The sequence below is a fragment of the Amblyomma americanum genome, chromosome 10 (genome assembly GCF_052857255.1).
Source record: "Amblyomma americanum isolate KBUSLIRL-KWMA chromosome 10, ASM5285725v1, whole genome shotgun sequence".
In the NCBI taxonomy this organism is placed as follows: Eukaryota; Metazoa; Arthropoda; class Arachnida; order Ixodida; family Ixodidae; genus Amblyomma; species Amblyomma americanum.
In genome coordinates, this window is record NC_135506.1 from 83,211,075 (window position 1) to 83,237,411 (window position 26,337).

General features: G+C 45.7%; 1 protein-coding gene across 1 annotated transcript; it reads left to right on the forward strand.

The window, feature by feature from the left end:
• Positions 1 to 10,904: 10,904 nt before the first annotated feature.
• LOC144108474 (uncharacterized) lies at positions 10,905 to 25,711 on the forward strand. The gene is made up of 6 exons (XM_077641697.1): positions 10,905 to 11,082; positions 12,190 to 12,368; positions 18,026 to 18,125; positions 19,698 to 19,828; positions 22,729 to 22,863; positions 25,361 to 25,711. Exons 1-6 carry the CDS (start codon positions 10,905 to 10,907, stop codon positions 25,709 to 25,711), a joined length of 1,074 nt encoding a protein of 357 aa, XP_077497823.1.
• The last annotated feature ends 626 nt before the right edge of the window (positions 25,712 to 26,337 follow it).

Genomic DNA, 26,337 nt, shown 5'->3' on the forward strand with positions numbered 1-26,337 from the left:
GCGCTGCGTTGCACTTTACGAGATACTCGCTTTTTTAGAAGTTGTAACGTTGACCGAATACATGGTTGTGTTGAAGCGATCACTTCTATAAGCAGGGTGGCAAAATATTTTTTTAGCTATCGTTTTTCAATCATTCCTCGGAGCACATGGCAACTTAGAAGGAAACCTGAGAACGCCTCTAATGCTTTCTGTTTTATCTGCTGCATTAACGGGAAGCGTCGGTATATACGTATGCTAAAAGGTGCAAGCTCCTATCGCTTGGGACAACACAGCGGTTTCTCCTCAACGCAATGTTCAACTGCCACCCGTCGGGGCATTGGCCGGACGCTTAACTGCGGCACCACTGCCTCAGAAAATGGCACCGTTACTGCCCGCTATCTATGAATGTAAATAGCAAAGGGCGGTGTCTGCGAAATGACACACAAAGAGGAGCGCAGGCCGCTGAAGGGACCGTATAATGCGTTCGTGTCATACCCTTAACACGAATGTTAAGCATAGGGGTGGTGCAGGTGGCCAGCCCTCCCGCCCTCCCTCATCAATCGAGAAATTTTACATAAGAAAACTATGTTAAAGCCAATTTTCTGGCCACAAAAGTCTGAAAAATACTTCCACTTCCTTCCCACCATGCTCCCAACTTCCTTCTCCAGATGTGCCCTCATATATCTGCCGTGAGCCTAAGTGTGCCCCGAAGATTTATGGCGGACTTTCTACCAGCGGTAAAGAGGGAAGTTTATAGAGACGTCGAGTTGGGGATCCTAGCGGTATAGTTAAGAAACACAATCTTTACGAATACCTCTTGATAACTATGGCTTGTTGCAGGGCTTGCTTCTCTAAACGAAAAAGATGCGGACTCCAGGCCACTTCAGGGACCAATTTTCGACACGGCATTATACCCATCAGAAGGAGCTTAACTGTGCACTGGAATTTTTAGTGCATTATTGATTTTAGTGGCTTTTCTTGCATTTAGCAGTTGTGTGCTCCTTTCTTCATTTGTCTGTTCGGTCATCTGAAGTCTGCCCAACGGGCTGTGGGTAACCTGCCAGGCTAAAAAGAAGACAGTCTTAGATGACGCTATGGTCAGACACGCGAGAATACCTCACGTCCTGCTCTAATTAATGTACAATGTGAAGGAAGAAAGCATGTTCGTACTGAATGCTCACAAGCGCCTGGAAGATGGAAATGAGACACGCCTGAGGAGTTTTTCAATGACGCACTTATGTTCCCTATACCTAGATGAAACTCCCTCGTGGCAATGGGGCACTTTATTTCGGCTCACATTCTAAGCGGGTGTAGGACCGAGAACCTGTGGCCCAAAAAAAACTAACATTGCTAAACTGAACAACAGCACTCGACAAGACTGGCAAAGAACATTAATCTGGACGCGCACCCAGACTTGACTCTGGCATGGATTCAAAAAACGGTGTGGGTGGAGTAATTGAGCGAAAAATTGGGGTAGAAATCATTTTACACTGCACACCGTAGTCCAAAAGAAAACGTACGTTAAAACTGATCGCCTGGGATACTTTAAGAACCAGAGCGTAGCCCGAGAGAAAGAGGAAAAAAAGACGGCTCCTGCAAAATTGTTCAAGAAACTCTAGGCAGATATAACCGGTGTGACAACAGGGTACAGGCTACTGCAAACAATGCGGAAGTCGACCGATAATATCAAAACAGCACTGAGCAAGAAGGACCAAGAACAAAGGAAAAACGTTTTACGTGTGTGCTGTGTCTCTTCCGCTGTGTGTGTTCCCTTTGCTTTTTTCCTTGTTGCTTAGCGCTGTTTGAATATTATGGAGCATTTCCAACGCACTCAATCTGCCATTCTTCTGAAGGCGACCTATAGTTGCTTCACACGTGGGAGGCGAGAAGAGGGCTGACCCGAAGGTGGCGTCTACAAAAAAGATGAAGGGCAAACTAAAACTGAGGATAACACCAATAGCGACTGAGGTAGAGCTGTATGCGGCGGAGCTGACAAATGAACTGTAATCGAGAGAGTGATAAAATACAGGCATTAATGGGGACAGCCCAACGCGGGCTCTTGTCAAAGGGCTCACATATGGAACCATAACAAAAACGGAGACCTGCAAGGCGGTCCCTAAACTACTGCACAAGGAGGCGCACGAGAGAGCAGCGATCATCCACGTACTCGAAGACAGATACATAGAGAAGGGCCGTAAGCAGCAGTGCCCGAGCTAACCGTATGCGACAGAGGGGACAGTAATGAATGACGACACACAGAGGCACAGGACAAGCGCCCTTCAGAGAAATAACCAAAAGCATGGCGCGGGAGGCCGGCGAACAACCATGAAAATGTTATAACATGAGGTCGACGAACCGATAACCGCGCTGACAGAGTATCACAATGGAGTCTAGAGAGCGGACCCACTCCCAGAGGGATGGCGATATGCGGAGTTAAATTGCATCCGCAAGCCGGGCAAACCGGGCAGCCTCCAGAATCTCATCGAACACGCAGTACTCAGTCGATTACGCGTTCGCCTCGAAAACAACGAACTTTTATCTCTTCAATTTTTGGCTTACAACGCAAAAGCCAAGCGGATGTAGGGAAAAGGCGTTCCAAAATATCTGTCTAAGGCATGGCTTCTTAAAAAAAATTCCACACATTTGGCAATGCCAGCTTTTAACTAAGCACTATACAAGCTCGAATGACAAACAACATTTAACACAAATAATAATGACCAATTCAAAACGTTTACGTACATGATTGGGCAGTGCGATCTACATACGAAATAGTAAGAAGACTTCAAAAAATAGCTGGTTACGAACAAATCGTTTAAACATACAGTGTATCTGAGATTACAACATCGTGGTGAATAGCTCGGGGTAGGTATGTAAAACACGGGGAATTATAGACGTCAGCTGTTGATGGCAGTAATATATGCGGGACTTAGAAGGGTGGAACGAATTACATTGAAAGTTACAAATTTGCGGGGTGTCAAGAGAGGCTTCCTCGAAAATGTGTCCGCTTTGTTTTATTCGGTTTCTTATGTATATAGGAAGCTTCTTATGATACATTTTTTTCTATTAGAAGTAATCTAACCTGAAGAAATAACTACTTCTGTGTCTTCACTGAGTGCGAGATTGGATATTGCACGCATAGCTATCTTTCTAAGGAATATATTTTTGCTATACTAGCCAGTGTTGTCCTGCCCCACACAGGGCACAATATCACAACAAGCAAAACAAAATGCTTGCTTCCCGAAGGCATCCCTATAATGCAGGCATAATTCTGTAAATTAAACTGTGTGCCATAAAACACACTGCAAGGACCGTGACTAAACCGGTACTCGCAGTAGACCTCAACGGATCATTTGATAATGCGATTCATGAGGCTGTCCTGGAGGGCCTGGCCGCAACAAGCTGAGGAAATTGCACGTGAGAGCTTTGCTATCCTTGAGAACAGCCACACTAACCAACAGGATCCGCCTGACAGGAAAACGGACACCGAGGGGTTCGGGGAAATGGCTCCAGCTAGCGATGCTGGGGTTTTCGTCACGGCTGGATGAAATTTCTGATTTGAGGCGCGCCCTATATGCGGACGATGTACTGATATGATCAGCGAAACGGTTGGACCACCACACGCAACAAAATATACAAGAAGTTAATAAAGTAACGCTGAGAAGTAAAACTCAATGCAGACAAATACTTGCGCTGCGGAGAAATCAGAACTGTGATAAAAATACGAACAAGAACCGTGAAGAACAAACCCGGAAAAGGGCTGAAATCGAGCAGTATGCCTCTGCCGAATAAGGAAATGCTAAAAGTATTCGGCTTAAACCTCTTTCAGATGGACAACCAAACCGATTTTGCTACCCCTCAAATAATTACCCGTTACTTCAAGCAGACGAGGTGGCCTCTTAGAAAAAAAAAAACCGTACGAACTGTGCTATAACTCCTGATCAGGTGAAAACCCCACCATGCTGGCCAGTAGCGTTGCTGCCTTAACACGAATGTACAGCCTCAACGTGTCGATAATATTTTCATACAAATCTTCGTCTACATGTTTAGCCTCGAAAACATCAACCCAGCAACAGCACCATTTGGTTTTGCACAATGGAGCAGAACTAACCAAGGTCCAAAGAATAAGTCAAATAAAATGCCTCCAAAGCCTCTGGATGGGTATGACTGTTATAGGGAGCTTAGAATACACTGAAGCGAAAGACCCATTCCATGAGTGAGCACAGAAACTCTCATCGAGATTGAATGCGAAAATAAGTGCCGTTACAACACGAAAGAACATGCCCCCCTAATTACACAGAATCGCAGATAAGCCACGCCGAAGCTCTTCAGACGGTACGGAAATAACAATTAATTGGTGTACGCAGAAGCAGCTAAGTATCAGAAGAAAAAAATTAGGGGGGCAATCTCCACCTGAAGGGCATCACACGATAGCCATAATGAGTCATTTCAGTGGCCTGGTTTCCTTTTTTGCACATAATTTCGTAGACGCTGGGAATGTCGTGTACCTATTTTTTATTTCTGCCCAGTTATTGTCTTCTTTTGCACAAGAGAGAGAAGCCCCTCTTCGCCCTCCCCCCCCCCCCCCCCCCCTTTAACCATGTCGAACCAATGTTCCTCAAAGGTAAAGGGGTGAAGACACCGGCTTACGGCCTAAGGAGCAGTGGTTCGAATCCGGCTTCCCCATTTTTCCTTTAAACGAAATTGGGTGTCGGAATTTGCCCACGCTAGATCATATGGTGTTGATGCAGCAACTTGGTTGATCAATCGCGATGTTCTCGAACGCCAATTCTGATGCCGACATCTTCGCTGAACGGCCCCTTTGAATCCGTAGAACCATAAAACCAGCGGTCACCATTGCATATGACACTATCGAAATAAGGGGGCCCGGTACTAAAAAAAAACATAGAGTGATGATAAAGCCGTTGTGAAAAAAACGAGTAGTCTTACGTGGCGCACTCTACAAAGAGCTGTAATGAGCTTGAAGCGCACGCGATAAAGAGCTCACTTCCGCCCACAAAGATTCGAAGAACCAGCCACCGGCGATAGGAAAAGCCCTGCTCGCCGACCGTCTGCGAACAGAATCACCACTGCTCACAACCGCGGTTTATTGTATATTAAAAAAAAACTTCCAAGGTAAAACGTAAAAAGCAATGTCAGCAATACCGCTGTTCAAACAAAAACTTGTGCTTGGCTGCGATAATTCCAGGTAAATCTCATTGAATCACGCGCCACAACGCGATAAAGCCGCATGACGGCGTTAATGTGCCACCAAACATTCTGAACCATTTTGGAAGCTTAAGCAGTTGACTAAAATTCCCAGCCACTTTCTTTGTTCACTTGGTGGTGTGAACTTCCGCCAGAAGCAGATATAAATTCATTCCGAATTGGTATCGCTCGAGAACGTGTTGCCTGGGCGAGAGCTGACGGTTTAGCTTCTTGAGGTAATTGCATTGTAGGTGAAGGCTCCTTGCCTACATTCAGAACACATGCGGCTAACACAGTCGTAAGCACGTCCGTCTAGATGTTTTGAACGCCGCCTTGTCACACAAAGGCAGGGTAATATTTCAACAGGTATGCAGCCCTAAAGACAATGCTTGGGTTGGAACGAAGCAAGAGTAACGCACAATTTGCTCTGACGAGTGGCACCGCTCATTTTGTCCGCTTCTCTTCCCACGACCGATTCCTGTCGCGGTTCTTTTCTGCCCTTCAGCATCAGCAATAGATGAGCTGAGTGAAGGTTTCCGTTGATTCCGCAGCCCCCTACTCCAGCGCTCTAAGAAGGTGTGCTGACGACTGCAAGACCCAGGCAGGAGCGCGCGACGCTTCTCGCGATGTATGAGCATAAGTACACGAGGTGAGGGTTGCGTAAAAGAGCAGATCTACTTACTTTGGCTCTCTTCAGGTATGGCTCGTAGGTGTGGAAATCCAGCTACGTCGTTCAATGCACCGTGGGCTTGCTCAGCGGGCTAGAACTTTGTGAGTACTCTGCCTCTGCAGCAGCTAGACAGCGTAGCAAGCGCAAAAAAGTGAACTATGTGAATGCTGCTCCCAGCACGGCCGGTATGACGACCATTCCCACGCTCTCTGGATGGGTGGGTGGATGGATAAGGCATAACCCTTTTAATCGGGCGGTGGTTCAAGCCACCGAGCCATGACTTGTGAAATTTTATTCTTGTCTTGATTTTAGCCACCAATCCGATAACCTTCGCAGATATCCTCTTAACTTTAGGTGTGGCGCCATCATGCGGCACCAACTAAAAACAAAACGCACAAGTAAACAAAACCAGGGCAAATGTGATATTAACGCAGCAGTGTTAGAGCGTACGTTGGGAGGAAAAACCGTGCCAGTGGTCAAAGCAATTCAAGATTGGCGGCGAGGATTGTAACGTCATTACTGTGTGGATAGAAAGCGATAAATGTTGAGGTAAAGCATGACTAAAATGTGACTGTGACGTATATGAAATAAAGTAAATTATTCCGTGTTAAAGAAATCTGGGATAATGAGTTGGGAATAGTAGCCGTGACCCTTGCGTTGGCAGTCAGACTGGCTGGCCCGAGGCCATTGAGACAGGTTGGTTTGGTACCACGTGGCCTAGTATGGATACTGTTATAGACGAATCAGTGTGAATAGAAAGTGGTACCAATTCAGAAAAAGAAGCAAAAATTACAAAATATACTTGAGAGTGCCTTCGCGCATTGATTGCGAAAGCATTGCCTCGAAATGAATTCTGCTCCGATGCTCATTGAAGATTCCCCCCTTGCTAATGAAACGCCTGCTTATTAGCGTACACACGTAACAAAGCGGATACACAAGGTTCACCGTTATTCAGTTAAAACAACGCCGTTCTTTCGTCGGTGGGTTGCGTGAGTACCTCGAAATCTGGAGTTCCTTAGCTCGAGTCCCGGTACCTTCTGAGGAATTTTTATTTTTTCTCCTTTGCTGTAGACATCAAAATCTTATGGTGTAGTGCTGGCGTCATTTAGAGCATAGTGACATCGCTGAGGAATGGCGTGCAATCGACGGTGATGGATTCATTAATAACGATTCACACTAATACGTGATACCCGTAAGGCGGAGCTTATGTGTCCCAATAATTATTCTTTTCAAGTACACATAAACCCTAGAGAAGTAATAAGCAGAAGTCACCAGAAGAAAGCCGAAGTTAAAGGAAAGCATCTATTATATGAAACATGGTACAAATACTGACCCAAAAACGAAAAATAAATGTGGATTGGCGTAGCAAACCCAGGAGATACAAAATGAAAGCTGTCGGCGCTCATTGCGTTTGTTGACGTTGGCGTTGATAACTTTCTAGGCGCCGATGATTTTGAGGAAAGGAAGTGCGCATGCGCTGTGCTGGTAGCGGCTAAGCCGCCGCGGAGGATATAAGCTGCGGAGCGGCCGCTCGCCTTCGGACAAGGTGCAATGGAAACATACGTCGCTTCTGATGGCCGCGTGTATTGCAAGCGACATCTTCAGAGCCTGCGGGAAGCTGCCTCTACCGACCCCGAAGTAATTGCCTGGCATAAGGCTTCCCGTCAACGAAGAATCAAGCGCCGAGAACTAAGCCATTATACGATGACATAATGGTATGATTTCAGTATATGCAGAAGGTCATTCTCCACTTTACATCCCTTTAGATCCCTGACAGTTCTCATACCCCTGCGGCGTAGTGGTGCGATGGTAGGTGCTCCCGAGAGGTGCCTTGAGGGGGCAAGGTGGCTCTTCCGGAGCGACCAACCATTAATTTACTGGCACCTGCCACAGTGGCCAGTTTTCCGCCTATCTGGTGGCCAGGTTGTGATGACGCCGCAAGGTCACGTGACCTAAGTGGCCGACCCACCTCTTAGGTTGCTCTCTAGTGACCACCTGCGAGAATCATGCTCCTAATTTTTCGCTCACAACGCCGACGCCGGCAACGCCAGCACCGGATTGTCTGGGGAACGGAGGCTTTAGCGCCATCGCGCTAAGAGCCAACTGGCCGGAGTCGCGCCGTAGCTTTGACATTCGGCTCTTCTACCCACAGTCCCTGGATGAAGTCCGGACCACGGCGGCCGCATTTCAATGAAAAGCTTGCTGATATATACTGACGAGCGGCGCGATTCTTTGCATAGTGGCGCCTGTCGCAACTGAGGCCTATGAAAGTCTGCCGTAACACTTCCGCCTCTGATGTAATTTCATGGGTCGGCAACATGAAATTAAACATGAGACAGAAGCTCGTGGCTTCAGGGTTTCGCAAACCTGGAAACAATCGGCAGCGAACAAACATGAGCAGCAAGCACGGCAGGCTGCGCTTTCCGCGCATGCGCCTAGTGTCGTCCGTCCATTCTCGCCGGTTCGCAGCGGCAGCGCTCCGGGACTTCCTTAATGGCGCTACCTGTACGGCCCGGCGCCGACAGCGTGCGCTTGTGTTGGTGACGTTGCGGCCGGTGGAACTCAGCGCACACGGCAACGGACGTCGTCCGGTTTTCAAGCTGATCGGCGGATAAAGGATCTGTAAACTCAATCGCTCTTGCCATGCAACACATATCCTTACCAAGAATACTGCAAAATTTCTAGTTGCCTGCGAGTTATGAAGCATCACACGACTTGCGTTTACGCTAGTTGTGCATGCTGCGCATATTTCCTGCGATGGGTCACGTGGGGTCTGTGAGTAGTAGAAGCTGCATTGTTATATACGCTCTTCCATGTCTTAGGATCTCGGAAGTCGTGACGTGCAGTTATCCAGGCTCTCGCTACCAGAACACACGGATGAGCACACAGCAAAGCGAAATACCTGACCTCTTGATGCTTGGCTGTGTGGTGCACTTGTGCCTCTCGGGACCGGCTCATATCCCACATACAATCTTTTTCTTTCGTGTGTGTCACCTATTATCTATTTTCTGTCGTGTGTGTCACCTATTATGTCTTTTGGTCACCTATTATCTCAGACCAAGGCGCTGTAAAATGAAACTTACTGCGCTTTTGCTTCGAGTTCCTAAAACGAAGTACGAAAATTCCCACTACCCTACAGAAAGGGACAGAGGCACTCCGATAAGCATCAGCTATCCGTATTAACACAGCTCCCCCCCCCCCCCCCCTTCTTCCTCTCCTGCTTGTCATTGTAGCTTCATATGGCACGTGCATCAAAACCATTCGTCATGAGTGCCATCCGCTATAAATAACTGTTCTGTCTCCTTCCTTTCCTCTCAGTTTAATTTTCCTCCTAATGCTGATTTCTAATTAACACTCCGTAGTTACTGAGTTGTACTCACCCGTACCGAATTACTAAAACGCCCCAACAGGCATTACACGTGTCGCACCACCCAGGCTTTTGTTGAAGTTTGTATTATCCCTTGAATGGACGTGCTGACTGTTCTTTTCATGTGTTTTGTCTAGCGCCTCCGCAAGAGCCACACAATCGCGTTCTTTGATACGCAAGAAACAATCGAGAGGTTTGAAGCAGCAATCAAAGTAGGTATGAAGTGGTAGCGAAGCTTGCATAAACGCCTATGCGTCAAAATGTTGGGCTCTTGGAGATGTTCAGAGATAATTCGCGCGAAGCTGCCATCATTAGCTGCGGATACCAAAATACGCTCCCGAGTTATCGAAGCGGTAAAGGAGGAATGAAGGTTCTCGCAGATGCGTTTAAAATTCTTTAGGATTAAAAAATTTACTCTGATGCTCAATTCACATTTCGCACTTTGTCATGCTTCATAAATACCTGCCTCGCCTGCCACCTTGCTTTCACAGTTTATACCTTATATATATAAATGAAGGCAATTATTTGCTCACTTTGCTTAAATGCTGCGCTGATCAATCTGATGTTAATTTCTCCATAAATGTGAATGCATTCCTCAATATCTATTGTTTTGCTTTAGCACAAAAGGAAGCACACTCGCGTACTGGCGTGCTACTAGTTTCAAGTCACCGGTGCTTTAGTAAAAGTAATTAAAACTACTGGGGAAATATGATTCACTGCATCGAGAAGTATTCATGTTGTTAACTTAGCAGCATACAAAAAATGATTCGCTCTTGCATTATTTGAAAAAAATATATATATATATTCGTGTCGTTTATGGGGGTTTAACTTCCCGAAGCGACTCAGGCTATAAGGAACGCCGTAGTGAAGGGTTCCGGAAATATCGATCACCTTGGGGTTTTAACGTGCATTGACATCTCGCAGTACACGCGCTTGTAAAATTTCGCCGTGATCGAATTTCTAACGCCGTGGCCGGGGTCGAACCCACATCTTTCGTGTAAGTAGCCGAGCGCCATAATCACTGAGCCATCGTGGCGGCTAACAAAATAAAATGTTTCATATTCCTTTCTGGTGTGAATGAGCAAGATATCAAGCCTCTGGGTAGGGTTTCTCTGTTGAGGTTTTTCATTTTCAGGAAACGTTGCGCTGCATGATAGGAAGATATCAAGCCTCTGGGTAGGGTTTCTCTATTGAGGTTTTTCATTTTCAGTAAACGTTGCGCCGCATGATAGGAACAAAGGCCAGTCTCTCAGATCGCTTTTCAGGGGCAGAACTGCTACGTAGAAGCAAAGAGAATTCCTTGTGAGGCAATGACCAGCATCATCCTTTTTGGCGCGCCTCACGACGCCAGTCCGGCCTACCCCCGAGCGGAATTTCCCGATATATTCTCGGCTAGAGAATTCGCGCCAGTAGTTTCAGGGCAGGTTTCTTGGGCTGTACCAAGAGCAGATTTAACCAATAATCTTTTCCTTTTTGGTGTACGTCATCAAAAAACGACACACTATTAGTAATTAGTTGCGTTGTAAAAATGTGCATGAGTCAATTTCACGTGTTTCGAAGCAAGAGAAAAATGAGGACGTCACGAGCCCCGCGCCTATCGCGTGATAAGAAGAAGAAGCAGCTTTTGACGAGCAGCACCCGTCCACAGGGCCAGATTCTTTATTACGAGACCAAAAATACAGAATGGATTCCGCCGGGCAGACAGGTGAACCTTCCCTGAAGAGCCCCAAGCGTACAGGCTCATCGGCGACCAAAAGATTCGTCGCGGGAAGCTCGGAAATGAGTCCACGGAAGAAGGCCAAGACCAGGCTGTCCAGGCCTACCAAGGCCCGCTCACCAACAGCCGTAGACCGTGAACCGAGTGAGTGTAGCATGCAGCAGATTCGACCGAGTTTCGCAATCCTGCAGGTTTACCATACAGAGGATTAATCTATTTCTTTTTACTTAACTCATGATTTTTGCGACTGGATTTACTGAGGTGTTGGGCCCAACTTAGGGCTTATTTTGGCTGCTTATTCAAAAAACCGTTGCGATTAGCCGCAGACAAATTTCATAGCCGTCCGAAGGCATTATTTCAAACGGACAGTTCTCAGACTGAAATGTTAGGCCGTAGGAGTGCCGGGTCTCGCAGTCAGAGGTTTTTATTCAGCCCACTAGCCTCTCGACAGAGAAGAGCTAAAGTCGGCTTACAACCGTCGGTATAGTTGTCTCGGTCTCATTGAATCCTCGTGGTTTATACGGTCCATAAAGGGCACTACAAGCTGCCAGGCATTCCGAAATCTGCGAGGAATTTCGGCATGGATGGCGCCCATAACTGTGTTGCATTTCGCCTTCTCCCTCATGAGGACGACATCTCTGAGGCGCACTATAGACCATGCGGGGCTTTACGAAGGAATGCTACACGAAAGAAATATTGACGAAAGAGATTAACTCAGAGCCCGTTTCAAACTTCACGTAGAATAAGTCGCGAGCGCAACGGTTTATCTACGCTGGTGACTTCGCCGTGGAACGTGCAGGGCGCATATACTTTTTAAGCAGTACCATTAGTAATCATACAGCAAGAACTCCTTTTAAGTGACATCCACTGTGTAAGATGGAGTGCCAGACTGCGGCAACGGTTCTTCTAGGTTAGCACGCAGAGAAAAGTATATTCGTGGCGATACACCATGGCAGGCTTAGTAGGCATCTGCTAGGTACTCCATCAGATAGCCTTGCATGCATTCAACAAAACTGCAATATACTGACAATTTTTTTCAGTTTGATCGACGAAATAAATAGGTTGCTGCGTATAAGGCCAATCTTGTTCAGGCTTTTTCGTGTGAAACAGCGGCAGAGTTCGCTAAATTAAAAAACCTCAGCATTCAATTAAATCTAATTTGACTGCTTTCAAAGTCTATTTGCCCTATAGAATTAAAGAATGCTGTTCCTTTTCGGGAGGAGTTCTTTGTTGACAGGCTTCTTTTCGCAGCCACCGGTGCGTGGAAAGAGGCCTCACCGAGTCCAGTACTTCCGGACGCGGCAGCGGAGGCTTCGAAGAGTTCGGGGTCAGGGTTGGGGCACGGCTCAACTTCAGGACAGGCGCTTGTCCCAACATCGGCACCTGTGGCTGAACATCCTGCGGCTGAGCAGAGTCCTAGAAAGACTCACGTGAGATCTACCTTCTTTTTTGCTTAAGTTTGTAATCATCTTCAGTCTGCACCGAGAGTTGACGAAGAATTTAATTACAACATAAAAGAATAGAACTTAGACAAGTTGAGACAAGAACGCTGACTCCTGACAACTTGTGCCTTAACCTATCTGTGGGTTGTTTTTATGTTTTTCGTTGCAATATGTTGTCATGGATGACCATGTAGTCCTTACGTTTACCTTTGTTACCGAAATTTGGGCATGGGTGCTTTTATTCTACAGACATCAAATCATTTTTAGGTAACAACGCGGTGGCTGCTCAGTGTGTGTAGAAAACGAATCGAACGTTGCAAAGGAATCCCAGTTAATTGGGGACGCGTTACTGTGACATTTCGCTTGCTGTGCTACTTAAAAAAATTTCATCTCGCGTGCGTAGCGGTATGCTAAAGGCATATTGTAAAGAAAAAGTTTCTTATATTGATCTTTGAAAATGCAGAATAACTACGAGAATCCGAAAGCTGCTCGTTCAGTTCATCATGAGCTATTTCCTGCTCCAAGAAACGAATCCAAAAAGTTTTCTCCATCTCCCAATGAAGGTTTGAGGACCAATTGAAGTTGATCTTGTCAACAGACGACTGCGTTTTAATAACGGAGGATTGTTTCACTTATGAAGCTTATTTATTTACGCAACGATAAAAAAGGATAATACAGGTGCGCCCTATGCTGGCTGTTATCAAAAGTATTGAATGAACTTTATTTGCTCGCCATAGCGAGTGGAGATTGGGAATAAAGGTACAAATGACCTGACGAAAGGTCCAAGTCCCCTACAGCAAACAGTTTCGACAGCAGTGATAAAAGAAGGAAATACATACAAAAGGCAAAAGTACAAAATTTACACAAGTACAAACATATTACACTTGTAATACGCACTACACAGCCACAATGCACACATATCACAACTGCACTGTATATACTCATTTTGTGACGGGATATATGTACATACAAACAAGCATAAATGGAACTGAATGACATTGATCAAGAAAAGGAAACAACATCGGCTAGTAGCAATGCGGTTAACGCTTTTTTGAAAGTACCCAATGGAGCGCTAAAGTCTAACAGTTCCTCAACCTTGTTTAATATTATACTTGACATATAAAAAAGTTTCCTTCCCATAATTTGTTCTTTTTCTCGGCTTGTGTCGGAAGTTTCGCCGTAGAAGGTGCCGAGATGTATCTGTATTGAATGTTTTAGAGAATAATTTATTTGTGTACTCTAAGCAGAAGCTTCTTATAATAAATTTTGTCTGCGCGAAGAAGTGAATAACGCTGGAATAATAGAGCGGTTTCAAGATCTGCGTAACGACCATGGTAATTGCTATATATACGAAGAATGCGTTTTTGTAAAAGACTTAGCTTGTAGTTCGTTGTTGTTTTTTCTATACTAAGATCGCATAGCAGAGCTTTGAATAAAAAAGGGCATTGTATAACTGTTGTTTGAGCCAAAGAGGAATTAGGTGGTCTATTATTTTAATAATACCTTCGGATTTCGAAATATCATTGCATAACCTGCTTATATGTGAACTCCACGACCAATGTTCATCAAGCCATACACCTAAGAATTTTTGTTACTTAACGCGTTTAATTTCCGTGTCATTAAAATTTAAGTCAGTCACTATGCATGTTTTTGTTACGAGGCCTGAATAAAATGTATGTTGTTTTTGCTGTATTGAGATCGAGGCTGTTTTTGCTCAGCCATTCTGACAGACGATTTAGATAAGTATTTGCGCTGAAAGCAAATTCGGAAATGTCACTAGATATAAAAAACACATTGCTATCATCGGCATACATTGCCATGTCTGGTGGGTCAGGTATTCGTACAATGTCATTTACGTATAGGAGAACAATAGTGGGCCCAGTTTTGAGCCTTGAGGTACACCTTTTGTTAAAGACAAAATGTCAGAAGAAATAGAGTTTACCTGCACAAATTGGCTTCGATTCGTTAAATAACTTCTTATTAAATCACCAGCAATGCCACATATCCCGTAGATTTGTAATTTTTGTAATAACACTTTATGATCAATTGAGTCGAAAGCCTTTCTTAAGTCTAAAAAATGTCCGAGTGTTAACGCGTTGTTTTTCAATGTTTGCAATATTTTATCTTTAATACTAAGAAGTGCTTGATCGGCCGACTTATGTTTTTGAAAGCCATATTGGCAGTCTTAGATCACATCGTGTTTAACGAAAAATGACCACAGCCTGTCAAATATCACACTTTCAAAAATCTTTGAGAATATATTTAGGACAGATATTGGTCGGTGATTTGAGACTAGATCCTTCGTGCCGCCTTTGTGGATTGGTGTCACTCGTGCAGTTTTTAAGGCCTCCGGAAAAATTCCTGAAGATATTGACAAGTTAACAATGTAAGCTAGAACTTCACTTATCTCGTTTGAGACACACTTAATCGGCACCGGCCGAATTCCGTCGGGTCCGGGCGAGGCATTACTTTTCAGTTTGTCTATTAATTTCGTATCTCTGCGCTATCTGCGGGCTGCATGAAAATAGTGCTAGTCACAGGTGTGATATCGATTGCATGAGCCACACTTTCATTACCTGCTCTTGAAGCACAAGACCCAGCTTGCTGGAAACTTTCGTTCTTGCTTGTTACTTGGCTTTTGTCCAGATACGGTGTTCGTGACCTGATACTTGACTTTCTACTTGTTATTTTATTCACAGCATCCCATATCAGTTTCGGTTCATTGCGTATGTCTGAGAAGAGCTGTTCATAATACTCTTTTTTAGCTTTTTAGCAACAACATTTTTTTAACGGTACATTCCTTTTACTTAAAGGCCGATTTGAAAAAGGGATTTCTGAGGTCTTGTTGTTTACCATTTCACTTTGTAGGGACGTGGCGCTTTCTTTTTTCGGATCGTGAGCAGGCAACCGCCACGGAGGAGTAGAGTCCTTGCAAAGTCTGCTGATTTCTTCCAGTTGATTACCACCATATAGAGAAATGTAGATTGTCTCGCAATGGAAAAAAAAACAGCGCTGTATGCTCGCAACGAAATTGCTACAAGCGCGGCTTTCTTATTACGAGAGAAGGCTAATACTAGGTGCTCCTTCGCGCAAGAAAACGCCAAGGACATTAGCAGGCCGTTCAGATTATCTATTCCAGGGGTTGTCAGCAGCTACAGCCTTTCGCTACAGCCTTGCGTGACTTGAAACACAAGTTCAGAGTGCCTGCTTGTCGGGAGCAGCAGCGTTATCAATTTTTTAAGCGAATGTTTGACCGACGCTTACTGCTTCAAAGAGATACAACCGACTACTCTGATGCGAGACAGTGTAGATATGTGGCAGTGTAAGAATGGTATTGTATTTATTAACTCCGACAAAGCTTGAGTATTAAAATGTGAGTAAAGCACTATTAAGCATTGATATCAAGTTAAGTCGATCACTCCTGAAAGTATTTCTTCATGCCCCCCTTCCACCTAGTCTGACCTCCACTCCTCTGATTACCGAGCAAAAATGGTTTGGTTTATGGGGGTTTAATGTCCCAAAGCGACTCGGGCTATGAGAGACGCCGTAGCGAAGGTCTTCTGATATTTCGACCACCTTACGTTCTTTAACGTGCACTGACATCGCACAGCACACGGGGCTCTAGAATTTCGCCTTCATCGAAATTCAACCGCCGCGGCCGGGATCGAACCCGCGTCTTTCGGGCGGGCAGCCGAGCGCCGTAACCACTCAGCCACCGCGGCGGCTCCACGGAGAAAGAAAACAGCCAGCCTCGTCCTCCCATTTTTCACGATTTCGCTGCACCGCGCATCTCAATTTCCTCTTTCGTGCATTCGGTCACTTGTGGTGGCCCGTTCTCCAGAACATCCGTTGTTGGCGTTGGAGTCGTGATCGAAAAATAGCGAGCATGGCTCTGGGTTGTGGTCCCCAGGGAGTAAACTAGGAGGCAGATGGGCCGCGTAGGTCACGTCATCTTGCGGCGTCAACACAACCTGACCACCGGATACTGAGCAAACTGCACACGATGGCAGGTCTGAGATAAGAGAATGATTGGTCGCCCCCGAAGAGCAACCTGGACTACAAAAGGCCAACCGCTGGGAACAACTGCCATCGTAGAACAGTGGCGCGCCGCTTAACCACTGCACCACTTTGCCAGGAGGGGTATCAGGACTCCTAAGGATCTATGAATGTAAAGTAGAAAATGACCTTTTCATACATGGGAATTTACCCATTATGTTATCGCAACATTTGCCCCTATGGCGAAGCTTAAGTGTCCCCTCCAATATTTTTGTCTGTGCACTTTTCGTCCCACTAAAGCCTGATTCGCCTCTCGCAACCCATATTACGCCAACGGACGCCAAATGCTAGAGACCATTACGAAAGCTTATATCGACACCTCTACACTTCAGCGCGTTGCACGAGCCGGAGTATCGCATCCGCAAATAGCTTTGATGCTCTGTATACGCCAGCTGTACACGCCGACCGAGTAGGGATCAACACTGGATGGACGATTGGGGCTCGAGTTAAGAGGCAAACGATGCAGGTGACTGTACGCGCCAGTTCTCCGGCATCGCACCATAACAGCGCACACGCGAAACAGGGGACATGTCTCCATGCCATCTAGCAGTCTGTGTGTCAAATTCATCTGTCCTTCATACAAGCGATCGTTCTGGTGCAAAAAATCAGTATGTTTCCACAGATGCAAGGAGTTTCGTTGCAACATTTGCCATGTCCACGGCGCTTTTGTGCTTAAGGTCTAAACTACGGAATGGTTATCAAGGAGTGCTTTCGGTCTTGACGTCGCTGGTTCGACTGGAGCCACTGGAAACAAATGTTGCATTTTTATTCTATTTTTTCCAGCGATAACGTGCATGTTTTTGTTAGTTCATAGAATGTGCTGTGGCTGTATTTCTTTGTATTCACGGGGTACTACACAAAATGCTTATTTTGTTAGGCTACAACATATTAAGAGCGAAAAGGAGGACGCTCTGTTGTTTTTTTTTCTCGTCTGCTCCTTCCTTCGTGCGGGATTAATCAGTTGTGGCAATGAGCCATCCAGCCCAGACAAAAATCCAGTTTCTTATGGGTACTGTCTTTTACTTTGGGTGGTTTCTTATCATGCTTTCTAAACTATACGTCAAAAATGCCGATCTAAATTGAGTGCCTTGGCCTAATCATGCTATAATGAAGGAGTCTTTTTCGTTGCAAAAATGAATTAGTTGAGTTCTATTCAACGCCTATCAATTGCCGCAATGATCCAAGGGCCGATTTTTACTATGAACAAAGCTGTAAGCGTCCTCCGTGTTCCCATAAACGAGCGAATGCAATCGTCATTCATCGTTTCTAGGTGAAGTTAACTAAATGATTTTGCTTTTCAGATTTTTGGTGTCTTCAAGTGCTTATCGGCACTTCAGATGAAAATAATAAATTCAACCGTTGTGACAATTGCAGTTATGTACAGGTATTTAAATTTTATTGCCCAAAAAGATGCATGCAGATAGTGGGAGACAAAGAATCGCAATAATTTAAAACTCATGGGTTTCTTTAATGTGCACTCAGAGGCTTTTTGCATTTCTCTTGCATCAAAATGCAAATGGCACAGCCAAATAACGGAGCCGTCACGGCTACATTTATAGCAACCAGATAAAAACATGCTTGTCTTGCAGGCAGCACTCTTCAAGGGCACGACGACACCAGGATCGAACATCCTCAGGACCATCGTGCGGGGTCCGGCGAAATCCGAACACTCGAAAAAGGAACATAAAGGTAAACCTACTCGTATATACACAGACTGGACGGCGACCAGAGATATCATACACGGTTACTTTTCGTGCACCGGTGCGCCTTTTCCGCCACCAATCCGTGCTGCCACCTTTGTTTGATTTACATTTGTCATGTTTCTTTACTATGCCGCTCTACAGTTTGCTTGCGTGATATGCATAGGAAGTTAGAATGCTGAACATAAAAGAACTTATTCAAATACGCTGACTTTGGGCAGGCGCTGTTGATATTATTAAACCGCTTACGTTACCTTGACATAGTTATGAATGATTTTGTTAATATGTTCAGGCAAGAGGTTCACCTTCAAAAAACGTGGTTTCAGACAAGAATGCCAAACATGAAGTGATAAAATATCGCAGAGAGGATGATTCTTAACTCTGCGTTCAGTGAACAAAGAGGAAATAAGAACATCAGCATCATGTTCTCCTTGTGTGCGCCAGCAGGTTTTTGGTCCCATATTCCAGATCCCGAAAGTGTCCACAAAACCATAGGAGTTTTCGAGTGCCCAGCGTAAGCCGGTGCCCGTGCGGTACTAGAGCTGGTGCCCAAAAACATGCCCATGCACACTCTGAGTTCTCTTATGTCAGGCACAGTGGCTCCGCCCATCGCCATGCAGGGTACGAAGAGAGTAATCCTAATTATTTAAAACGTTACAATGGCACGGATGAGACTAGTTTAACGTGGTAACTTTTAGTCCCAGGATATCAGGAATGCGTATGAGTGCAGCTTACTTGATGAATTTGAAGGTTGTGCACGTCGGAACATTTGCCATCATAACGAACTAGTACAGTCCGGAAGAAAAGTCTCTGAACCACGTGTTCCTCTAACAAAGCTGATAGCTCTGCTATTAGCCGGCAGTTGGAGACCAGACTTGGGGAGATGAAAGAACAAAATATTGTTCTCTCATCTCTACAAGTCTGGTCTCCAACCTGCTGGCTAATAATAGAGCCATCGGCTTTGTTTCAGGAACACGTGGTCCAGAATATTTTGTCCGGACTGTACATATTAAGATTGATCGCGGTGACACATGCAGAGAAACGCATAGTCTACAGCGTTTTTGCACCATTTCGCATATCCCCATCGATGGGAAATCGAATTCAACAATTGCACGCGAGTGCTAGCGCGGAGCGGAATTGCACGCTAGTGCTAGCGCGGAGCGGAGTGCTTAGGATATTCTCCATTTTGTTTCTTCTGTGCTTCCTTCAGGCTGAATACCTTAGTCTAAACACATACATCATTAAGACCACATATCATAAGCCGGTGGACATTAGTACAGTATACATGAAAAGGGCACCATATGCCCAGCTGAGTGCACGATTTTCGTAGGCTAAATTGAAGCTCGGGTCAAACCTGCTCTAAAAACACGCACACCGTGAGAAGAAGATAAGCACAAAGTAGAGCTTTGTTTGTCTTCTCCTTTCGGTGTTCGTCCTTCTCGAGGTGATCAACCTGAGTATGAGTCCTTACGAACTAGACAAATTCGACGCCCTTACAGCTGAATACAAAAGTGATTCGGCTGAAAGATAGCGATCCCATTTTCCTGCTCATTGAACGCAGCGCCAAGCCCAGCCAAGAACAGTGCACCCAGTTCACCACCCGAGGCACCCTCTGTCCGCCCAGCACCCACCCCGTCGTCAACCCTGAGGGCCTTCGAAGGGGTCGTATCGTTTTTTGCGCTTCGGTCAAAGGTAGGCGTTAACGACAAATAGTTGGCGTAAAACATGCCGTGGTTGTTGGTAACTAGTCTCAAATTTATTTCCAGCCGCTGAAGTAAGGTCGACCAAAGGACAGTTTGTTATTCGTTGCTGTCTTTTATGGAAGGCAGGCCGATCGAGGCTCGTACATACGCTAGAAAGTTCAGCCGGAACGGCGGTCTATAATTCGCGGGTTCTCCAGCGACAGCCAGCAAGGCGCCCAGTTAATGCTCTTCACCCCAATGTAGCCACAGTGGCTAAGACGCCATTATCTGCTCTAGCAGGCGATCAGTAGTTTTGTTCATTAGGAGAACGAGCTGCAACGGTGTCGTCTTTGCGGCACTCGTTGTCGAAGCAATCAATGACAGTGAGTAAAGGCAGAAATTACTAATTGCTGACTGCTGACCCGAAAGATGCGGGTTCGATCGCGGCTGCGGCAGTCGAATTTCGATGGAGGCGAAATTCTAGACGCCCGTGCACTGCACGATGTAAATGCACGTTAAAGAACCCCTGCTGGTCTAAATTTCTGGAGCCTTTCACTGCGGCGTCCCTCATAGCCTGCTTCGCTTTCCAATATTAAACCCCTATAGACCAAACCAAACTGAACAAGATTTTTAGATGCATTGTTTTCATTTTGTAGTTTTATAAAGGAGGCCTAAGCGTTCAAAGTTGGCGCTTTTGCTCAACTAGCATGTTTCATCACGTCGGGTCGACAATTTAGTTGACCGTGAGGCGTCAGGAATGATAGGCCCTTCCACTTCACCACCTGTCCACCTGTCACCGTGGCCACAACTTTACAGCTGCCCCTGGCAATCCGGCTTGATTACATGTTCAAACTTTGAAGTTGCGTGAAACAAATGTCGTAGGTTTGCGTGTGACGTTTTAGGTTTAAAGGAATTTTTTGTTGGCTGCTTAGTTTGTTGTCGAAATCTCTACTACTCTCATAAGTTTTAAGTTATACCTGCAAGTCTCGCAAAAGTTACGTTGCATATGGTTCCGTGACTGCCGCGTTCGTTCTTTTAACAGAATTACTCTGAGAACGCACTTCCACTATTGAACGCATTTACATGAAATAAAAATGCTTAAGCCCCTTTGTAGCTCTATTTTAGCTTGCTTTAAAAACTTTGCTATTCAATATCAACCTTAATACTGTCGCATCAGCGTGTTTCATACAGCCTGCAATATAGCCTTGGCACAAAAACATGCCTTGTTCTGCAATTTTTTTATGAGAAGTCTTTGACACACCCCAAAAAAATTAACGCGGGTAAGACCTCCAAAAAATCTGACCCTTAAATGCTCAAAATTTTCTTTCTCGTTGAACAAGCTGCACTATATTAATTATTAGCAGGCACGTTCACGTGTGTAAATTGGCACAATTGTGAAGCATTTTACGTTTCTCTGATGTTCGCGCCTTTTCTCTTGCTTGAAAATGCTGGAGTTGCGAGATTTATCGTAGTAAAGCCAAAAGTATTCCCGTCGATTCGCCGTGCGTGTCGTCATTCCTTTTGTTGCAGTGGGTATGCCTTGTAGGGAACGTGCTGAGTAATTCATCTCTGGACAGCAACATATAACCTCCAATTTAAGCAGTTCTTGCGACGGTTGTACGAAAATCAGCTTCAGATGTTGATTGGTAATAAGAAATCATACTCATACCGCAACCGTCCGGTCTGAACAAAGTTGATTTAGTCTTCTAAATGTGGGCACGCCTGAGCAATATAGTTTGTGAGGCCAAAAATGTACAAAATTCTTCTTTAGTGTGATGAAGGTGTGTCATCGAATTCTCACCCTCCTATAGCTCCCGAGGGTGGCGCAGCGATCAGCTAATTCTCGCTTTACACTTCCATTCAACAGCCGAATTTGAGTTCTGCGTTCTGCCTGCAGCTTTTGTTTTAAAATTCCAAAAAAACAACAAAGAAACTTGGTGCGAACGGTGTCATGTGGCAAGAAGAACGCAAATATCTGAACAAATACGGCAGCTGCGTTGTTCTCTGGTTAACACCGTTCGACTGCCTTCGTTTTTATCAACTATAAAGATCTGCACTCTGCCTGTCCGTAGAGAGTCGCAGTAATCATGAAATGTTCCGCTGAGAAGGCGTAGATTATTATACGGTCGTTGGTGAATTGTGCAGGTTCTGCGCACGGCTACTGGCATGTTCCTCGGAAGCTGGACGTGCCACTCTGTATTCAGCTATGCATTTTGTATTCAGCTAGGCAGCGCACACTGACCCCTTGGCTATTTTCGCGAATCTCAGTCAGAACACATAGCTTGATGAACCGTGGTAATGGCCGAGTGGTCTTACGCGTAGACGCATCGTCTCTGTTCTTTCGTTTCCGACGATAGATGGCGCTGGTGGAAAAGCTTTTGCAAAAATTGTTTTCCGAACGAAATCAGCGCAAAAAAATCAAGCAAAGGCCTCTCCGGAACTCCAGGCGCAAATAAAGAAAACACTCCACCATATGCGCGAAACTTTCTGTGCCCGCGGCCCTTCGAAACGCATGGAAGCTGCAGATTCGATGGGTGCGTTCGCCCTATCGATGGCTACGCAGCATTTCGGTACAGTCCTCCTCCCCCCCTCCCCTGCCCGACATTACGACAGACAAGGGACCGCAGCAAATCTATGAATGCCAAGCCGCGCACTGACCTTCTTTGCAATGCATGTCGCGCGTAATCCATTCGTTCCCAATACGCCCCTCAAGAGGAGACCTAATGGTATCTTTGAGCCGGACATGTCTGGAAAATTCTGTAAATACGCTACACGCTTCCAAGTTCCAACCTCACGTGCCATTGCTGGCATGCGGCCCACAAGTGTACTGAGGAGGAAGTGGGCGCGGTAATAGCTAAGGAGGAGGATACCAGCTTTCGTGCAACGTTGTCCAACGCGTTTTTCTCGCAGGGAACTTCTCATGTTCCTACGCCGCAAGCGGAGCCTGCCGCCAAGGATGAAGATCTCTCAGTCTGCCTCCTTCCCGACGAAGAAGTGAAAGAAGCCCAGGCCTTGTGGCAGACCACCTGCAAGCTTCAAGAAATGGTAACGAATATCTTCTAAAGCTTGGATTCAGCGGTGTCGTTCCAGCCCAGCTGGGGTTCAGTGCTGTCGCTTCCGTCCAGCTGGGGTTCAGTGGTGTCGTTCCAGTCTAGCTGGAATTCAGTGGTGTCGTTTCCGTCTATCTGGGATTAAGTGGTGCCGTTCCAGTGTAACTGGGATTTGTTGGTATCATTTCTAGTCCTCCCTCGGTCATATGACAGTGGTCCTACTAGCCAATCGAGCTGTCAGTCAGCTCATTTAAGCACATTAGTCCAAAGAACTCTGGAGCAATGCCTCATTGTAATCACGTAAAGCTTCGCACATGAATTTGTCTCTAAATAAATTACAAGGCAAAGAGAAACGAAGGCCATATACCAAATTGTGTACTTCCCCCTACCTCCAAAATAAATATGTAAAGGCAGGCCCTCAAATCATTCCGTTCTCCCGAAGGATCAGCAAGCCGCAGTGGCCCCATTTCGATTGAGGCAAAATGCCATACCGTCTGTGTGCTGTGGCATCGTCTGGGCACGTTAACACAATTGTTTAAAATAATTTTGAGCTCTTTTTTATGGGGACACCGCATAGCTCATGTAGCCAATATTAAAGTACCACTGTATTACAAAAGGCTCATCACTACACATCGCGGTTAAACAGCGCTATGAAGACAACAAATCGAACAAATTTTCCTTGAACGAATAAGAATGCAAAGAAGAGAGGTAGTCTTTAAACGAAGAGAATTCTCTCCTGTCAGTTCTGTGTTGTTGTAGATTAGCGCTAAGTTTACAGATGAGCAAACTGGTGGTCAGCTCCCCTATGTAAATGCGACTTCATTGGGTATTTTTTTATTTTGCATTCAAAGTTAATCAAAGAAGACTGGCACAAAAAATCTCCTTTTTGTTGACCACTTCAATAATTTTAATCGAAAATCATCGTTCAAAAACCTATCAGACGACCAGAGAGCGTAACGTAAAGGCTTGGCTCAGTGATCTTGAGGGAGATGAATTCTGCCATGCCGTCTAATTGGCTCGCTAATAGGCTCACAAAAGGCACACACACATACATTTTTTTGCGAGCGCACCACTTGTATAGGCGCCTACAAGAGTATTTAAGGTACGAAGAAAGCAATAATGTTCGAGTTCCTCTTGCCCAGACTGGTCGTTTTTGATTGATTTGTGTATTGCATAGGTAGGGCACGAAAGAGCATTACATGTTGTTCGTTTAGTTGCAGCACGTTGCAGCTTTTCCAAAGCATTTCTGATTAGGAATCTTATGTGGGCGCAACTGCGCTTGAGATCTCGACCTCCGTATTATGAGGCGTTCTCCAGACAGCCCTAAAAGCCCACAAAAAATTGCCACAGTCTTTAAAGTCTTCCAAGACTGTAAAAACAGCAATAGCGTCACATTGCCTGGAGTTTTCTTTCAAGAAATCGTGCCCGCATCAGTTCCAAGATAGCTTTCACAATTAGATGAGCCGACTTTCGGTGGCTGAGTTCCCCTGCTCTGTGTTGGTTGCTGTTTGCGAGACCCTCCTTCAAAAACATAAGCACGGAACCCGAAGAAATACCGGGGAAGGTCGTTTCAGGACACAGAAACCGCTAGTGTTGCCTTATGTACACAAGACCTCGCACAACTTGAGGAATGCGACCAACAGGTATGGCCTGAGAGTCGTTTTTTCGGCTCCTAACAAGCCGGAAAAGTTGTGCCCCCGAATTCGAAACTCTAGGAAGCGGGGTTGCCAGATAAAGCACGACACTCCGTTTATCGAGTGTTCGGTAAGAGTGGTGTACGCTGTCTCCTTGATTTGTGGGAAGTTTTATGTCGGTCAGACTGGCCACTGCATCAACTATCGTTTGGGGGACCATCCCCGACATTTGTCAGACTTAAAAGATAACGCATATTTTGTGGCGCACGTAATGAGCTACGACTGGTGTGAGGCGCTTTTTAATGAGACGAAGATTCTCGGCAAGAGATTAGATAAGACGGCGCGTGTCAGCCTGGAGGCTTTCTACATAAAGAAATTTGGCTCTAGGTGCATCTGTACTCCTTTCTCTTTTTTTGCCTCCACTGAAATGCGACCACCGCGGCTGGGTTAGAACACGCGTATTTCGGGTTAGCAGCCGAGGACCATAACTACTGAGCCACCATGGCGTCTAGTCGGCACATTGTATACCTGCAACTTGTGGATACTGATGTTTACCCTCCAAACGCCTAAAAGTGATTCCATAGTACTACCTTCTGTAACCGAGGAAGACGAGTATTTGTCAAGACTGAAGATAACAGGGGCTTTTCCTCTAATCCATGTATTGGTTTTAATCTAGCACCCATGATGTGTGAATTTCTTAGTTTCAAGATTCCAGTGTCTTAGACGGGTGGCGGTGAGTTCCGGATCACACAGCACGCCACACACACTAGTAATTTCATTAGGCTTTGCTTATTACGAAAGTTGTATTTGTGCGAGGTATCAAGTTGATGCCACATGTGTTGTCTATCCTCTCCGCAGATGGGACCCGCGGCCCAGACGTCCCCTCACGGCTGGCAGTTTTACCTGAAGGCACACGGCGCCTGGTTGGCGTTCATAGTCGGCGCAGGTCTATTTGTGGCGTTTATGTTGGCGCTGTCCATGTTCGCGCGTTACCGCAATGCGATTGTGACAGCGCAGAAGATCTGCCGAACCGAGGACTGCGTGATCCACGAACGACTCCTGCGCCAAAACATTAACGGCAGTGTGGACCCGTGCCAGGACTTCAGTGCTTACGCATGCTCGGCATGGAGCCCGTCCAAACAGTTTGTGAGCTACGCCGCGGCCACCACAAGTGACGCCATTGAAGCGTGGTTCAAGGCACGTGCATGAACGCGGTCTCTTATCTCTTTAAAACGCATATTCTTGCAAGTTGTAACGTTTTTGAGCGTCTCATAGGCTTTTTTATCACTTAGAGCGTGACCATTAGAAAGCTATTGTCGGCTTGATAGTCGACAGATTTCAATGAACGTTTCTGACAGCGAATAAAATGAACTGCTTTTAACTTCCGCATATTGAGACTCAAAGATTTTTCAGCAATGCCGCGGGCAAATCTTAAGCACCCTACTACACGAATCATCCCTCGCGCAATTCCATATCATGACCACTCCTGGAAGATTCTCACGGCTAAGGCTGTAAAGCCGGATCGCAGAGACTGTTCAATATATGTTTTTAAACAGCAGGTTATTCTCTCCACTTTTCAGTTGCTCTTTACTCCTTCTGACGAGCCTGACTACTGAAAAATAACTGGTTACCAATATGGAAATGAAGTGATTTACATGTATGTATCATTGCAAAAAAAAAAATCTCGGTCAGGGCTCGGGTTGTCCGCTCGATCCCCGTTTACGTTCTCTTTTATTTCCTTCTGGCGACTGTTTCTGGTCTAAGACTTCCCGTTCCTCGAGCCCCCCCCCCCCCCCCGTGTTTTGCTGCTCGTCGCCACTCCTGGAAACGGCACC